Source organism: Procambarus clarkii, chromosome 37 (assembly GCF_040958095.1).
Source record: "Procambarus clarkii isolate CNS0578487 chromosome 37, FALCON_Pclarkii_2.0, whole genome shotgun sequence".
Classification (NCBI taxonomy): domain Eukaryota; kingdom Metazoa; phylum Arthropoda; class Malacostraca; order Decapoda; family Cambaridae; genus Procambarus; species Procambarus clarkii.
In genome coordinates this window covers 24516870-24536059 of record NC_091186.1, presented here as the reverse complement: position 1 = coordinate 24536059, position 19190 = coordinate 24516870, and the positions used below count along the sequence as shown (strand labels likewise).

The 19190-nt window shown below is 45.9% G+C and overlaps 1 protein-coding gene across 1 annotated transcript; it reads right to left on the bottom strand.

Annotated features, from left to right (window-relative positions):
- Positions 1 to 9366: 9366 nt before the first annotated feature.
- On the bottom strand, positions 9367 to 18921 carry Tektin-C (Tektin C). The gene is made up of 9 exons (XM_069337281.1): positions 18721 to 18921; positions 17617 to 17744; positions 16818 to 17048; positions 15819 to 15942; positions 15407 to 15552; positions 14073 to 14154; positions 11490 to 11630; positions 11264 to 11400; positions 9367 to 10336 (listed from the first exon to the last, which is right to left on the bottom strand). The coding sequence occupies exons 1-9, from the start codon at positions 18865 to 18867 to the stop codon at positions 10117 to 10119; spliced, it is 1356 nt and encodes a 451-aa protein (XP_069193382.1). The 5' UTR covers positions 18868 to 18921; the 3' UTR covers positions 9367 to 10116.
- Positions 18922 to 19190: the final 269 nt, after the last annotated feature.

The following is a 19190-nucleotide window of genomic DNA, read 5'->3' as shown; positions in this document are numbered from 1 at the left end:
GCCACCTTACACTCTTGCGTCCAGTGATGTTTACACTGATGTAACTAGCCACCTTACACTCTTGCGTCCAGTGATGTTTACACTGATGTAACTAGCCACCTTACACTCTTGCGTCCAGTGATGTTTACACTGATGTAACTAGCCACCTTACACTCTTGCGTCCAGTGATGTTTACACTGATGTAACTAGCCACCTTACACTCTTGTGTCCAGTGATGTTTACACTGATGTAACTAGCCACCTTACACTCTTGTGTCCAGTGATGTTTACACTGATGTAACTAGCCACCTTACACTCTTGCGTCCAGTGATGTTTACACTGATGTAACTAGCCACCTTACACTCTTGCGTCCATTGATGTTTACACTGATGTAACTAGCCACCTTACACTCTTGTGTCCAGTGATGTTTACACTGATGTAACTAGCCACCTTACACTCTTGTGTCCAGTGATGTTTACACTGATGTAACTAGCCACCTTACACTCTTGCGTCCAGTGATGTTTACACTGATGTAACTAGCCACCTTACACTCTTGTGTCCACTGACGTTGTGTGAAGAAATTACATGTTTCTTTGACAGAGGCATGTAGTTTGTGGACTATCAAGTGCCTTTGAAAGACATGTCTTGCTTGTACACGGAGGGCGTTGGGCTAACTGTCTCCCAATGGGCATGTGAAGGCCTAGACGACATATCTCATCAAAGGCGTTTCACTCTGGGTTGGGAGAGTTCTTCATAAGAAGTTTGGTGATCTGTTTGTAATAAATTGTCAACTATATCTTTTGGTTAGTGCAAACTTTCCTTATTAAGACCACTCAATAGCTCGGTTGATAGAGCCTGGGCCTCCCTCACACACACATATGGGGGTCCAGGGTTCGAGTCTCCTACAGCCCAGGTGAATGCAAATATTATTACTATTATTATTATAGAGAGTTATGAGGTAGTGAAGTTGGCTGATACAAGGGCCATGTTTCCCGTTATAAACAATAGTATATGTTGAGTTTTATTGACACGACCAAAGATGCTATGGAAAAGTTTTATGAAATATATTAAACATATTGTAATGAATTCATCTTTCACTTTCAGTGCTGTCTAATGTGCTCTTAAATATATATATATATATATATATATATATATATATATATATATATATATATATATATATATATATATATATATATATATATATATATATATATATATATCCAAACCAGTAAAGTCAATCATCTATTTTATCCTGTCCTCACTTGTCACGGGTCACGGGTCACGGGTCACGGGTCACGGGTCACGGGTCACTCAGACATTTACTGGAATATCAACTTTGTTTTTAGGAAAGAAAACTTCAGAATAAGTGATGTATATAATGGTACAGCAGGCCCTACATAATGGTACAGCAGGCCTACATAATGGTACAGCAGGCCTACATAATGGTACAGCAGGCCCTACATAATGGTACAGCAGGCCTACATAATGGTACAGCAGGCCTACATAATGGTACAGCAGGCCCTACATAATGGTACAGCGGGGCCTACATAATGGTACAGCAGGCCTACATAATGGTACAGCAGGCCTATATAATGGTACAGCAGGCCCTACATAATGGTACAGCGGGGCCTATATAATGGTACAGCAGGCCTACATAATGGTACAGCGGGGCCTATATAATGGTACAGCAGGCCTACATAATGGTACAGCAGGCCTACATAATGGTACAGCAGGCCTACATAATGGTACAGCAGGCCTACATAATGGTACAGCAGGCCTACATAATGGTACAGCGGGGCCTATATAATGGTACAGCAGGCCTACATAATGGTACAGCAGGCCTACATAATGGTACAGCAGGCCTACATAATGGTACAGCAGCCCTACATAATGGTACAGCAGGCCTACATAATGGTACAGCAGGCCCTACATAATGGTACAGCAGGCCTACATAATGGTACAGCAGGCCCTACATAATGGTACAGCAGGCCTACATAATGGTACAGCAGGCCCTACATAATGGTACAGCAGGCCTACATAATGGTACAGCAGGCCTACATAATGGTACAGCAGGCCTACATAATGGTACAGCAGGCCTACATAATGGTACAGCAGGCCCTACATAATGGTACAGCAGGCCTACATAATGGTACAGCAGGCCTACATAATGGTACAGCGGGCCCTACATAATGGTACAACAGGCCCTACATAATGGTACAGCAGGCCCTACATAATGGTACAGCAGGCCTATATAATGGTACAGCAGGCCCTACATAATGGTACAGCAGGCCCTACATAATGGTACAGCAGGCCCTACATAATGGTACAGCAGGCCCTACATAATGGTACAGCAGGCCCTACATAATGGTACAGCAGGCCTACATAATGGTACAGCAGGCCCTACATAATGGTACAACAGGCCTACATAATGGTACAACAGGCCTACATAATGGTACAGCAGGCCCTACATAATGGTACAGCAGGCCCTACATAATGGTACAGCAGGCCCTACATAATGGTACAGCAGGCCCTACATAATGGTACAGCAGGCCTATATAATGGTACAGCAGGCCCTACATAATGGTACAGCAGGCCCTACATAATGGTACAGCAGGCCTACATAATGGTACAGCAGGCCCTACATAATGGTACAGCAGGCCCTACATAATGGTACAGCAGGCCGTACATAATGGTACAGCAGGCCCTACATAATGGAACAGCAGGCCCTACATAATGGTACAGCAGGCCTACATAATGGTACAGCAGGCCCAACATAATGGTACAGCAGGCCTACATAATGGAACAGCAGGCCCTACATAATGGTACAGCAGGCCCTACATAATGGTACAGCAGGCCCAACATAATGGTACAGCAGGCCTACATAATGGTACAGCAGGCCCTACATAATGGTACAGCAGGCCCTACATAATGGTACAGCAGGCCTATATAATGGTACAGCAGGCCCTACATAATGGTACAGCAGGCCTACATAATGGTACAGCAGGCCCTACATAATGGTACAGCAGGCCCTACATAATGGTACAGCAGGCCCAACATAATGGTACAGCAGGCCCTACATAATGGTACAGCAGGCCCTACATAATGGTACAGCAGGCCAACATAATGGTACAGCAGGTCCTACATAATGGTACAGCAGGCCCTACATAATGGTACAGCAGGCCCTACATAATGGTACAGCAGGCTCTACATAATGGTACAGCAGGCCCTACATAATGGTACAGCAGGCCTACATAATGGTACAGCAGCCCTACATAATGGTACAGCAGGCCCTACATAATGGTACAGCAGGCCTACATAATGGTACAGCAGGCCCTACATAATGGTACAGCAGGCCCTACATAATGGTACAGCAGGCCCAACATAATGGTACAGCAGGCCTACATAATGGTACAGCAGGCCCTACATAATGGTACAGCAGGCCCTACATAATGGTACAGCAGCCCTACATAATGGTACAGCAGGCCCTACATAATGGTACAGCAGGCCCAACATAATGGTACAGCAGGCCCTACATAATGGTACAGCAGGCCCTACATAATGGTACAGCAGGCCCTACATAATGGTACAGCAGGCCCTACATAATGGTACAGCAGGCCCAACATAATGGTACAGCAGCCCTACATAATGGTACAGCAGGCCTACATAATGGTACAGCAGGCCCTACATAATGGTACAGCAGGCCCTACATAATGGTACAGCAGGCCCAACATAATGGTACAGCAGGCCTACATAATGGTACAGCAGGCCCTACATAATGGTACAGCAGGCCCTACATAATGGTACAGCAGGCCCTACATAATGGTACAGCAGGCCCAACATAATGGTACAGCAGGCCAACATAATGGTACAGCAGGCCTACATAATGGTACAGCAGGCCTACATAATGGTACAGCAGGCCTACATAATGGTACAGCAGGTCTACATAATGGTACAGCAGGCCTACATAATGGTACAGCAGGCCTACATAATGGTACAGCAGGCCTACATAATGGTACAGCAGGCCCTACATAATGGTACAGCAGGCCCTACATAATGGTACAGCAGGCCCTACATAATTTTACAGCAGGCCCTACATAATGGTACAGCAGGCCTACATAATGGTACAGCAGGCCTACATAATGGTACAGCAGGCCTACATAATGGTACAGCAGGCCCTACATAATGGTACAGCAGGCCCTACATAATGGTACAGCAGGCCTACATAATGGTACAGCAGGCCCTACATAATGGTACAGCAGGCCCTACATAATGGTACAGCAGGCCAACATAATGGTACAGCAGGCCTACATAATGGTACAGCAGGTCTACATAATGGTACAGCAGGCCTACATAATGGTACAGCAGGCCCTACATAATGGTACAGCAGGCCCTACATAATGGTACAGCAGGCCTACATAATGGTACAGCAGGCCTACAGGAGAAAATATAACAACTAGGCTACAGAGGAAGAAAGGATACTCCAGCTCGCCATTTATAGTGTTTAAGGAACGGTCGCAAAGAGATAACTTATTGACATGCACTTTAAATCCTTTTGAAATCAGATCAAAGGTATTCGAACTGTATTTATAGCATTTTAAATCCTTTTGAAATCAGATCAAAGGTATTCGAACTGTATTTTTAGCATTTTAAATCCTTTTGAAATCAGATCAAAGGTATTCGAACTGTATTTTTAGCATTTTAAATCCTTTTGAAATCAGATCAAAGGTATTCGAACTGTATTTTTAGCATTTTAAATCCTTTTGAAATCAGATCAAAGGTATTCGAACTGTATTTACAGCATTTTAAATCCTTTTGAAATCAGATCAAAGGTATTCGAACTGTATTTATAGATCAGCTACTAAATCTACTGCTGTAAAATGGTGAGAGGGGGGGGGTATATTTACAGGTGAGCTCCCCCTCCCTGTAAATAATTTACATTAGTTTTTCAACTTGCTTCTTTATTTTTATTTTATGTCATATGTTTTTGTTAATATGCATCTAACCGCCCTAAGTCAGCTGTGTTTCTACATGTGTACAGCTGTTTACACCAGACACACCTGTAGTGGTTTTGTATAATTGACTGACAAATAAAGCTGCTAAATCTACATGTTAATCTAGATTATATATATATATATATATATATATATATATATATATATATATATTAAATAATAATAATGATAATAACTATAGATATACTTTTATTATAACTTTCTCTTTGGCAAATAATGTGCAAACTAACTCAATTATAACTATGTAATCATTCGTGAATATCATTTTTTAATTGAATTTGAATTATTATTAAAACATTATTTTCAATTTCTCTATCCCCCCCCCCATTCCATCCTAACCTCAATGTTCACGCAACCTGTCAGATCTAGCATGCAAGTGGCCGTTTACGAAACCTCTACATCTTTCCTCAATCATGGCACATTCAGTTGTATTAATAAATCGCTTTTTGAGCTACGAAGCGCTACGAACTTCTCTTATTAATAACTTCGGGTAGCGAAGTTACGAAGTTCGTAAATTATTAACAAAATACAGATATGATCGGGGGGAAAGATATACAGGTTTCGTAAGTGGAGACGTAATTGATCCATGATGAGGAATCTTGGCACACACACACAAAGAATGTAATGGTTTATACCATTTTTTTTGTGATGAACATTTTTCTAGATATTTTGAAATGTTGTTGACTAATAGAGCCCATTTTGGACCGTTCCAAGAGCTAGAGCTCGAGGGTCTGACGTAAGACATGGACGAGGAGAGGAAGGACTACTGCCGTGGCAGTAGTAGTAGTAGCAGGAGCCTGGTTACAGTAGTCAGTGTTACAGTAGCAGGTGGTGGAGTTGTTGACGAAAACATCTTCGGCGCAGGACGGCTCGTGTCTGGTGGGGGAGCAGGCCAGGGTGGTCTCTGAGTTGAACCATATATACTCTGTAAGGTTGATTGGTAAGGTCAGTTTCTCTCTCTCTGTCTCTCTCTCTCTCTCTCTCTCTCTCTCTCTCTCTCTCTCTCTCTCTCTCTCTCTCTCTCTCTCTCTCTCTCTCTCTCTCTCTCTCTCTCTCTCTCTCTCTCTCTCTGTGTCTCTCTCTCTCTGTCTCTCTCTCTCTCTCTCTCTCTCTCTCTCTCTCTCTCTCTCTCTCTCTCTCTCTCTCTCTCTCTCTCTCTCTCTCTCTCTCTGTGTCTCTCTCTCTCTCTCTCTCTCTCTCTCTCTCTCTCTCTCTCTCTGTTTCTCTGTCTCTGTCTCTCTCTCTCTCTCTCTCTCTCTCTCTCTCTCTCTCTCTCTCTCTCTCTCTCTCTCTCTCTCTCTCTCTCTCTCTCTCTCTCTCTCTCTCTCTCTCTCTCTCACCTGTGGTGTTGGTACAGGAGCCTGGACACGACATCGTCTGTAAACTCCCTTTTTCCCCGATGAAGCACTGGATCGCCTCTCCTGTAGTCAAGGGCAAGATCAACAGGTTTACTATAAGACACTCGGATGTACTACAAGATGGTGTACGGGGCTATTCATGCCCGTGCCACCTCTTGGGTGGCTTAATCTTCATTAATAAATCAATCACAGGATGGTCATATATTCTAAGGTAAGGGAAATTATAGGATTTTTAAGATTGTCTACTGACCTGTGTATAAGATAGCCACAAGGGCCACGAAGGTGTATACGAAGGTCTTCATTGAAGATAGTCGGCTGGCTCCTCACTTGTCCCTCACCTGGCTCCTCACTTTCCTCACCTGGCTCCTCACTTTCCTCACCTGACTCCTCACAAGGCCAAAGTTATTCATTTATGATATTCGTGAGTCTTAAATTAGCTTCTAAGCTCTATATACACCCTCACACCTCTTGAAACTCTTTAGATAATGGGATTTGTCAACAATTACTCCAGTCGTGTTATCTTCTATCTTTTTTTTATCTTGTGTACACTCTCATTACTGGTGACACTGTGACCTTGTGTCGTGGGTGACAGGGGCAGCTGCCCCCCCCCCCCCTTCTGTCACCCCCATGGGACGCCTCACTAGGTGTATGAAGCCAGCTGTAGTATGATATATGAAGTGTATAGCTGGCTATATGAATTGTATGAGTTGGCTATATAAAGCCAGCTCGTCGTCAAAACAAAGGACAGTGAGGTTCACAGCGTCAAAGTCAAGTACTGAACGCCAAAACGCTACATAAGTCAGTATTTGGACTTATAGTCCACCTGGCCATGTTCGAGTCTGTGACTCGATACTTGCTTCGTTTTCACTTTCAGCCTGTAGCGTGAACACTCCCTAAATCACCTTAACCAAAACAACCAACCTAACCTAGACCTAACTATACTTAAACCCCACAATATGTAATAATATTAATTTGCATTAAAAAAAACACAAACTTTTGCTATTATGTTGACCAGACCACACACTAGAAGGTGAAGGGACGACGACAATCGACTTGCAACCCGTCCTCGACTCAAGTCCATTACATTCAGCGGTCGACCCCACAGACGCATTCATAAATTTTAACATGCTGTTCATTCAAAACGGGAGTTTTCTCAAGTATAAATTAATATTATAATATATTAGCATATTGTGCATATATAAGTATAGGATAGGTTAGGTCAGGTGTTTAGGTTCTGTTGGCGATTATTTGTATTTGTAGTACGTGGGTGAAGCATTTACAGCGTTGTGGTTCGAACAAAATTCGTCAGTGAAGCACTTGTTCCGGATATGTTCGAACGTCAGCAGTTGTGAGTCGTGTGTAAACCGCTTTTCATTCATAAACAGGGGGTTTGGTGGGTGCATGGAATCACTTTTGGATCTTTGTTTGGAGGACGGGCTGCGACTTGAGAATGGTCCAGGACGGACCGAAACGTCGTCGTCCCTTCACCTTCTATCACCTTCTTGATGCTCTACAAATCAAGGGACCCAGAATGTGGAATGACCTTCCCAACCATGTTAAAGACTGTACCTCTCTCAACCAGTTTAAGTTAAAAGCGAAGCTATACCTAATAAATTCCCTGTAACCTACCTTACCCTTCTATTGTTAACCAATGTCTGTTTTTTTCTTTAAAGAGCGCTGTTTGTCGACATAATTGTATTTGTGCTGCTTTTTCATCTATGTTTTCATTTCTTGTTTTCATTCTACTCATTATGCTCAATTAGTATTAAGCTTGTCATTTAAGTTTATCATGCCCGAAACGCTTTGCGTAATAGTGGCTTTAGGCATTGTATGTACTAGCTCTACCTATAAGTTAAACAATCCTTGTAAATATTTATTGTATGTATGTACCTTACCTAAATAAAATTGTATTGTATTGTATTGTATTGTATTGTATTGTATTGTATTGTATTGTATTGTATTCTAGTGTGTGGTCTGGTCAACATTCTTCAGCCACGTTATTGTGACTCATCGCCTGCTTTTGCTATTATATTGTATGGAAGAGTCATCCGGTCAGTTGGTTGTCTGGTGAATAAGTCAAAAACTGCGATTAGTCAAAGTCAGTATTTGACTTACAGCTTGAGGATGGGTTGAAGAAGGATATCTCACCCTCTTAGGGGACTCTCACCTGGGTACTCTCTGGACGACGTTCCTCTGATTGTTTCCGGTAAAGGGGTGCTGATGGTAGAAGGTAATTAACGTAGTGACGCTAACTGTTCGACCAGCCAGAACAGAATCTGGTACTAACTTAAATTCTCGGTGTACGCGCCGAGAAGCGAGAGGCACCTCTCAGTGTGTATATATCCCTTCGTTCCGGAGTGCCTGGTAACGAGGGGAAAGCTGGCACTGATATGTCCGGTAACGAGGGGGGAGCTGGCACTAGTGCAGACGTATCTCTGGACGCTGATAACACAATCTCTCATCGATAAAACATGACTGTACAGCTGATGATAACATGGGGGGGGGTTGTAGGTGAAGGGAGAGGGACGTGGTGGAGGTTGGGGGAGCAGGGGGGGAAGGGTGTTTTGGGTTAGTAAGGGTGCAAGATGAGTTTAAGGTAGGGGAGCAGGGCAGTAGGGGAACTTGGGGGGTAGAGAGGGTAGGGGGGGGGGAGAGAGGGGGGAACTCATAATATAAGCGTCTCATGTATATATGTAATTTATCTAGTAGAAGCGAAATGCGAGTACAGTGATTTCAGATATTTGTAACAAGATGGTTTGCCATTTCATGCAGCGTGCGTCTTAGACCCGCCTCTAAATGGTCACCGTCCAAGATGTAAATGCTCCAATGTCTCCAATGTGTGTCCGTGTCTTTGTCCACATACACTCTACACTCTACTTCATCTACACCCCCCATACAAGGCCAGAGATACCTATACCAAGTCGTATTCAAGTCGTGACAACATTTATTAGGCTACTAACTTACTTACCTGCCCAATACAGCTGTTTGACACATTTCATGGTGATAGACAGGAGATCTGCTAGTTCCTGTTTGCACTATTCTACTTTTCTTCGAATTCATCGGAGAGTTCTCGTCCAGTGACAGTTTTAAGGGTTATAGTTGATAGTCCAAGATACAATTTAATATTGTTTTTATTTACTGCAAGGTTAGCAAGATTAGATTAAACTGCTGTAAGCAACTTTAGGTCGTAATAAACTACAGGACGCAACATGCAAAAACAGCAAATAGTGTAACTGGAATCACTTAATATACAAAATGGATAAGATACCCTTGGGTACATCCCCTAATGCAGCCAGCCACTTGCGAAACCTATACATCTTTCATGGTTCATGTCGGCTTTGTTTACATTTATTAAACATTTACAAGCTTGGGAACTTCACAACCCATGGTTATTATTCTTGTAAACAACCTCGGAGCGCTTCGGAGCTCATCAACTGTTTGATAAATGTAAACAAAGCCGCCATGATTAAGGAAAAATGTCCAAATTTCGTAAAGTAGTTACGTAAATGCTCAATAAATTCTGGCCCCTGTGCGGAGCGCCTTGTGGCACGTCCTCTCCTGACGACATCTGGGAGGACACTGACACAAGTCTTTAAAGATATTAATAACCCAGCAACAGTGACGCTTTTGGCTAGGCCATTTTTTCGTAGCCATTTTTTCGTAGCCGTAGCCATTTTTTCCAGATGGTAGGTGTCAAGCCTTAATGGTGTCAAGCCTTAGTAGGTGTCAAGCCTTAATGGTGTCAAGCCTTAATGGTGTCAAGCCTTAGTAGGTGTCAATCTTGACAGTGTTGCGGAGGGCCACGACCTTGACTTCGTCGAGGAGCAGCGTCTTGGCCTTGAGGTTGATGTCGTGCTCGAGGCTGACCTTAGTTGACCTCAGCCGCTGGAGGTGGTCACGTGACATCTCCGCGGCGGAGGTCAGGCGGGAGATGGTGAGCTCTAGCTCCTGGACCTCCCTCAGCAGGGCTGCCTCCACCTCGTCTCTGTTGGAGGGGCCAGAATGTGAGAGTGTGTTTACTAGTTGTGTTTACTAGTTGTGTTTTTGCGGGGGTTGAGCTTTGCTCTTTCGGCCCGCCTCTCAACTGTCAATCAACTGTTTACTAACTACTTTTTTTTTTTTTTTTTTTTTTTCCCACACCACACACACACACACACCCCAGGAAGCAGCCCGTGACTGCTGACTAACTCCCAGGTACCTATTTACTGCTAGGTAACAGGGGCACTTAGGGTGAAAGAAACTTTTGCCCATTTGTTTCTGCCTCGTGCGGGAATCGAACCCGCGCCACAGAATTACGAGTCCTGCGCGCTATCCACCAGGCTACGAGGCCCCTCATGTGTGGCCCCCGAGTGTGTTGATGATATTATGTTGGAGGGTGGGGCGCACACACACACACACACACACACACACACACAGGGGTGTGTGTGTGTGTGTGTCCTCACAATCCTCAGGGGAATCGACCGGGTAAACAAGGATGAACTTTTCAACACTGGTGGGACGCGAACAAGGGGACACAGGTGGAAGCTGAGTACCCAAATGAGCCACAGAGACGTTAGAAAGAACTTTTTCAGTGTCAGAGTAGTTAGCAAATGGAATGCATTAGGAAGTGATGTGGTGGAGGCTGACTCCATTCACAGTTTCAAATGTAGATATGATAGAGCCCAATAGGCTCAGGAATCTGTACACCAGTTGATTGACGGTTGAGAGGCGGGACCAAAGAGCCAGAGCTCAACCCCCGCAAGCACAATTAGGTGAGTACAATTAGGTGAGTACACACACACACACACACACACACACACACACACACACACACACACACACACACACACACACACACACACACACACACACACACACACACACACACACACTGGGTAAGTACAGAGCCACTGAACATGGCACCAGGGCTCACCTGGTCCTCTCCATGTTGGGCCTCCTAGTGCGGGTGTGCAGGCGCGTCTGGGCCAGGGCCAGGGGGCCACGCTTGGCCTCCAGCTGGTCCTCCACCTCCACCAGGCTCTGCTCCAGCTGCCTCTCTTCCTCCACCAGCTGAAGAAACAGACAGTAGACATAAACATTAATCCTACCCAACAGTATTCCGTTCCATTTACCTTTTTACCTTCAGATTTTAAATTTACCTTAGCATGCTGCTCCTCCAGAAGGGTCTTGGCATGGCGGGTGTCAAGGATGCGCGCCTGCAGGCAGTGGTCAGTGTGCTCCAGACGCTCCCGAAGGTGACGAGACGTCGCCACCAGGATGTCCTCCGCCAGCGCCAGGATCTGTGGGGCAGGACCACATCCCTAAAGTTGAAACCCCACACCACCGCACCTCTCATCCTGTAACTACACCCTGTAACTACACCCCAGATAATTACATTCGTCTCAGGAGACGCCGCCAGCAAGGCTAAGAGTGCCACTCGCCGGTGGAAGGCGTCAAAGAACCGGACACACACAAGCCAGAGGTATGTTTAACGATAATTTCCAAGACCACAGCCAGAAATTCTCGTCATACGTAGACAAGGAAAACCTGAAGTAAAAGATTCAGTACTGTTTATCATAATAAACTCCCACACACTTTAAAGTAACAGATTAATTGCTCGTTCACATAAGCGAACGTCACTTCAAAGACGATTGAAATGAGGTCATTAGTGTGAGGCTGAGTTGAGGGGGATATGATGGACGTTTGTGATGACTTGACCACGACGTCTGAGATCCATCTGAACTCATACTCCCAATACTTTGATGCAAGGTTTATGTAGGAGTTTCAAGACCGGGAAATGTGTGTGTGTGTGTGTGACTGGAGCAGGGAATACATATATGCTTTTATTAAAGTTGAAGCATCTCTTTATCCCACTCGAAGCCAGAGAGAGAGAGAGAGAGAGAGAGAGAGAGAGAGAGAGAGAGAGAGAGAGAGAGAGAGAGAGAGAGAGACAGAGAGAGAGAGAGACAGACAGAGATTGAGATTTGCCTGAACTCATTCTACAAGTAGAAAATATCCTTGCTATTATATAGCCAGAGACGTATATATATATATATATATATATATATATATATATATATATATATATATATATATATACATATATATATATATATATATATATATATATATATATATATATATTAGGCAGTGGTGTCATTTGAAGATAAAAAGTGAAATATTTAATTATTAAACGAAATATGCTTCAAAAACGTAAAGAAAGTAACTAGGAAATAATAGGACTTGTGTTCTGTAAATTCATAGCATATTAAGAACTCTCCCACCTGCTCTGAGAGCTGTCCCCACCTCCCTCTCTTGTCCCACCTGCTCTGAGAGTTGTCCCCACCTCCCTCTCTTGTCCCACCTGCTCTGAGAGTGTCCCCACCTCCCTCTCTTGTCCCACCTGCCCTGAGAGCTGTCCCCACCTCCCTCTCTTGTCCCACCTGCTCTGAGAGTGTCCCCACCTCCCTCTCTTGTCCCACCTGCCCTGAGAGTTGTCCCCACCTCCCTCTCTTGTCCCACCTGCTCTGAGAGTTGTCCCCACCTCCCTCTCTTGTCCCACCTGCTCTGAGAGTGTCCCCACCTCCCTCTCTTGTCCCACCTGCCCTGAGAGCTGTCCCCACCTCCCTCTCTTGTCCCACCTGCTCTGAGAGTGTCCCCACCTCCCTCTCTTGTCCCACCTGCTCTGAGAGTGGCCCCCACCTCCCTCTCTTGTCCCACCTTCTCTGAGAGCTGTCCCCACCTCCCTCTCTTGTCCCACCTGCTCTGAGAGTTGTCCCCACCTCCCTCTCTTGTCCCACCTGCTCTGAGAGCTGTCCCCACCTCCCTCTCTTGTCCCACCTGCTCTGAGAGTTGTCCCCACCTTCCTCTCTTGTCCCACCTGCTCTGAGAGCTGTCCCCACCTCCCTCTCTTGTCCCACCTGCCCTGAGAGTTGTCCTACCTCCCTCTCTTGTCCCACCTGCTCTGAGAGTGTCCCCACCTCCCTCTCTTGTCCCACCTGCTCTGAGAGTGGCCCCCACCTCCCTCTCTTGTCCCACCTGCTCTGAGAGTTGTCCCACCTGCCCTGAGAGTTGTCCCTACCTCGCTCTCTTGTCCCACCTGCTCTGAGAGTTGTCCCCACCTCTCTCTCTTGTCCCACCTGCCCTGAGAGTTGTCCCACCTCCCTCTCTTGTCCCACCTGCTCTGAGAGTTGTCCCCACCTCCCTCTCTTGTCCCACCTGCTCTGAGAGCTGTCCCCACCTCCCTCTCTTGTCCCACCTGCTCTGAGAGTTGTCCCCACCTCCCTCTCTTGTCCCACCTGCTCTGAGAGTTGTCCCCACCTCCCTCTCTTGTCCCACCTGCTCTGAGAGCTGTCCCCACCTCCCTCTCTTGTCCCCACCTGCTCTGAGAGTTGTCCCCACCTCCCTCTCTTGTCCCACCTGCTCTGAGAGTTGTCCCCACCTCCCTCTCTTGTCCCACCTGCTCTGAGAGCTGTCTCCACCTCCCTCTCTTGTCCCACCTGCCCTGAGAGTGGCCCCCACCTCCCTCTCTTGTCCCACCTGCTCTGAGAGTTGTCCCACCTGCCCTGAGAGTGGCCCCCACCTCCCTCTCTTGTCCCCACCTGCCCTGAGAGTTGTCCCACCTCCCTCTCTTGTCCCACCTGCTCTGAGAGCTGTCCCCACCTCCCTCTCTTGTCCCACCTGCCCTGACAGTGGCCCCCACCTCCCTCTCTTGTCCCACCTGCCCTGAGAGTGGCCCCCACCTGGGCTGAGAGTTGGTGCTCGTCGTCGGCTCGGTGTAACAGCTTCACTCCGGTCTCCCGCCACCACTCCACCGAGATTGGACTGTTGAAAATAAATTAAGCCAACAAAATCTTTCGTTACATTTAAAGGGGAAGTAAGCTGGCGATGAGTCACAATAACGTGGCTAAAGTTTGTTGAGCAGAACACACACTAGAAGGTGAAGGGACGACGACGACGTTTCGCTCCGTCCTGGACCATTCTCAAGTCGATTGTGAGAATGGTTCAGGACGGACCGAAACGTCGTCGTCCCTTCACCTTCTAGTGTGTGGTCTGGTCAACAAAGAGGAAGTAGCTGTGGGAAAGCGCTAAGCCAGTATCACTATGTAGCTCTTAAAAAGGATATGAGGACAAGGAGCTGGGATATGAGGACAAGGAGCTGGGGTATGAGGACAAGGAGCTGGGATATGAGGACAAGGAGCTGGGATATGAGGGCAAGGAGCTGGGATATGAGGACAAGGAGCTGGGATATGAGGACAAGGAGCTGGGATATGAGGACAAGGAGCTGGGATATGAGGACAAGGAGCTGGGATATGAGGACAAGAAGCTGGGATATGAGGGCAAGGAGCTGGGATAGGAGGATGGAGTGAAAGAACATTGCCCAATCACTTCGACCACTGGGGATCGGGGAAATATCTTCCATTGAATAATTTTGTTAAATACAGAAAGCATAAATTAAGATATTTATTGAAATACAAATGGGTTAACAATTTATACTGCCTAATGAAATTAACAAAGAAACTAATCTATCATTTGGATAATATGCATATACTTGCTCTATCCTGCCCAGGATAGGGCAAGCATTTACGTGATAAGTTACAAAACTCGTACATCTTTCCTATATCATGTTAGCTCAGTGTGTATTTATTAAACATGTTACGAACTTGAAAACTTCACAACCCAAGGTTATTATTGTTATAGACAGCCTCGTAGGGCTCAGGAGCTCATAATCTGTTTACTAAATGTAAACTAAGCTGCCATGATTGAGGAAAGATGTACAGGCGATGAGTCACAATAACGTGGCTGAAGTATGTTAACCAGACCACACACTAGACGGTGAAGGGATGACGACGTTTCGGTCAGTCCTGGACCATTCTCAAGTCGATTGTGAGAATGGTCCAAGACGGACCGAAACGTCGTCGTCCCTTCACCTTCTAGTGTGTGGTCTGGTCAACAAAGATATACAAGTTTCATAAGAGGATACTTTAAGTGCTTGATGAATCCTCGTCCTGACAGCAAGAGATCCTGGCACTAACAAAACACCCCTGGAGTAGCCAGCGACTGACGGAGGGACTACCTGGGGTCGACGGCCTGTCTGGGGATGATGGCTGTAGGCGGCGCCGTGGGCGTGAGGTTAGTAGTGGCCTCGTCGACGCGGAGGGCGGCGTCCTTATCCTGAAGGTTCTTCTCCAAGTGGTAGCGGGAGGCGAGGACCCGCCGGAACTGTGGAGTGAGAGAGAGAGAGAGAGCGAGGCTCGAGACTCAGGCAAGCCGGAGGAACTACAACTACAAGTTTCTCGGGGGCGGGAAGAATGCTTGAGGTCCACCTTACTCGGGAACCAACCCACGACAAAATGGCTAACTCCCTGGTACCTATTTAATGATAGGTGGACAATGGCATCAGGTGAAAGAAAATGTCCCCCATCCCTCCGGGCTCTTTTCACCCATTTCCTCTCTCCCACAACCCCTATCCCAGTCCTCGGGCTCACCTGATGGTCGGCGTCTGCTAGGGTTCTGGCGAGGACGTCGCGACATCTGAGCAGCTCTTGCACCTCCTGCCGCAGCGCCGCCGAGGCCTCGTCCTCCACCTCCTCCACCCCCACACGTCCGCTCCTGCCACAAGTAGGCTCTGAACCTGAGAACACTTTGTTCCTTCCCTGCGTCATCGCTACTCTTTCAATTTTAAATGTAGGTATCCTATCCTAATCGAATCTAACTTAACCTAAACTGACTATCTATCCTATCTTAATCGAATCTAACTTAACCTAAACCGACTATCTATCCTATCCTAATCGAATCTAACTTAACCTAAACTGACTATCTATCCTATCTTAATCGAATCTAACTTAACCTAAACCGACTATCTATCCTATCCTAATCGAATCTAACTTAACCTAAACTGACTATCTATCCTATCTTAATCGAATCTAACTTAACCTAAACCGACTATCTATCCTATCTTAATCGAATCTAACTTAACCTAAACTGACTATCTATCCTATCCTAATCGAATCTAACTTAACCTAAACTGACTATCTATCCTATCTTAATCGAATCTAACTTAACCTAAACTGACTATCTATCCTATCCTAATCGAATCTAACTTAATCTAAACTGACTATCCTCTTCTAACCTAACTATCCTCTCCTAACCTAACCTCGTATGCACAAGAGAATATCAGGATTTTCCTCACTGTCTCATTATTCAGTCCGTCAACTTATCCGCTAATTATTCAAATAATCAACAATCCTTTCAATCAATATATGTTTGTATATTTAATGTATCAGTAAAAAATAGGCTTGTTAGGGAGCTCTGGCTAATTAGGTACAACATATGTGTATTTAATTTAATTTTTTATAATATATTAAAGGAGGGGAGGTACTACCTCGGGTTTATCATTTTATTTCGAAAAGTTATCACCTTAAGGTATAAGGTTTCATAATAAAATTAGCAGCAGGGTGAAGCGGCCACCTTCAGGAACTCCTTGCCTGATCTGGATGCACTGGTGCGCTACTTCCAGCGGCTGCAGGTAGAGCTGATGGGCCTTGCTCAGTCTCTCCCTGAGGGTGGTGAGAGCGGCGGCGTCCTGCTCCATGGCCGCGTGTCGGGCACCCAGCTCTTCCCGCCAGAAGCTGACGTCGAAGACTCGGTCGGTGAGGCGCCGCTCAACCTCCTGTCTGTGCTTGGCCGTCAGACGCTCCGCCTCCTCACACAGCCGTCTGGTGAGTGGTTAATAGAACTCTGTATTGGTTATATATATATATATATATATATATATATATATATATATATATATATATATATATATATATATATATATATATATATATATATAGTCTCTCTTAAATATATAATCCAACAGTAAGATTATTTCCCAAATTTACAGTGATCTAATATGAAACCTTCCCACTCTCAGTGAATTCCTGTATCTTTCAGCAGCACTTAAATCTTCTGTGCTCTTCCCGTTTTTTGAATGACCTTACTGGCACATGAGGGACTTCTAATGGCCTCGTCAACACTTCAGTATGACCTCCCATATAAACATCCCAGTGCCCCTCATAACCTCCCAGGCATGATCTCTGACCACAGCAACACCTTCCTTTCCTCCCTGGCACGCAGGCACTGACTGACTGACTGACTGACTGACTGACTGACTGACTGACTGACTGACTGACTGACTGATTGACTGACTGACTGACTGACTGACTGACTGACTGACTGACTGACTGACTGACTGACTGACTGACTGACTGACTGACTGACTGACTGACTGACTGACTGACCGACCTGTTCTCGGCGCGGGTCCTCTGAGCGTGGGAGGCGTCAGCGTAGGAGTCGTGGAGCTTGGCGGAGTGGGAGGCCCGCCACACTGCCGGGTTGATGGGCGGGGGCGGGACCCAGGCGTCACTCCCGCCCTGCCACACAAATGTAAACAGCTTATATATGTTATTCCTCCCTTGGTGTACATAACCAAGTCTACTGCAGATTGTAGAAGGATAAGCGTTCAGAAAATATTCTGGGGATATTGACAGTAACATAAAATACTTTCAGACGTAAATATTATATATTAAATCCACATTAGAAATGGGTATTTCTTTACTAACTTTACTTGTAATGGGAGATGGGATGGGGAATAATTGACAAAATCCCTGCTACTCACTCGCAGGCAAAACGTTTGCATCTTAGCCGCTCTACTATACCTTACCAAGTTCCCCAACGTGTTCATTCAAGTTTATAACACAACTTGTTGATAGTAAAACCCTTTTGTAATAAAGCTTATCTGTAACAAACCCCAGGAATTAATGAATGCCTGCATTGATGTTTGGGAACTTCGTAAGCTATAGCAGAGCAGGTGGAGTCATGCTGGGCCCTCACCCACACGGAGACTCGGTGGCTGGAGGCCAGGTGAGGCTAAGATAGGTTAGGATAGGTGGTATGTAGACTCTCTAGGAACTAAGTGGGAACTCGCCGGGGACTCAGTGACAGGAGACTCACTGACGTGGGGACTCGAAGACGGGAAAAGCAGGTGTCTGGGGACTAAGACATAGCAGATGCGAATCTTGGGTGGCGGGGACTCCTTCAAACCTTTACAGAAAAATCGTACCCTTGAAAACGCAGTGTTAGGAATAACTTTAAACTCTACGGGAAAATCTATGGTAAATTCATACCCTAAGTCACGCGCCAAAACCAGAAAGTAGACCCAGTTTTCTCTACCACCTCCTGAAGTAACTATGATATTCATATGATCTAACTTTCTACAAACGTAGAAGAAACGTCGTCGTCGTCCCTTCACCTTCTAGTGTGTGGTCTGGTCAACATACTTCAGCCACGTTATTGTGACAAGAAGAAACGTTTAGCCTGACTTTGCATGGACGATTGGCAGAGACTCACCTGACCTGGCCTCCTGGGCGGGACAGCGGGGGCGTGTGGGTGCTCCTGGGACGCGGGCGTGGGCGTGGTGATGCTGGAGGAGGTGCGGTAGTAGTCCCTGGTGTACTCGGAGCGAGACACTCGCCGATCACGGGCTAGTAAGGCCATAGCTAGGCGTAGGACGGTCACAAGATGGAGACTTGCAACCTGCTCAATTGTCCCGACCTGCTGAAAAAAGGTATCAAATTGCAGGAAGGTCACAGATTGGGAAGGTCACAGATTGGGAAGGTCGCAGATTGGGAAGGTCGCAGATTGGGAAGGTCGCAGATTGGGAAGGTCGCAGATTGGGAAGGTCGCAGATTGGGAAGGTCGCAGATTTGGAAGGTCGCAGATTGGGAAGGTCGCAGATTGGGAAGGTCGCAGATTGGGAAGATCACAGATTGGGAAGGTCACAGATTGGGAAGGTCATAGATTGGGAAGATCACAGATTG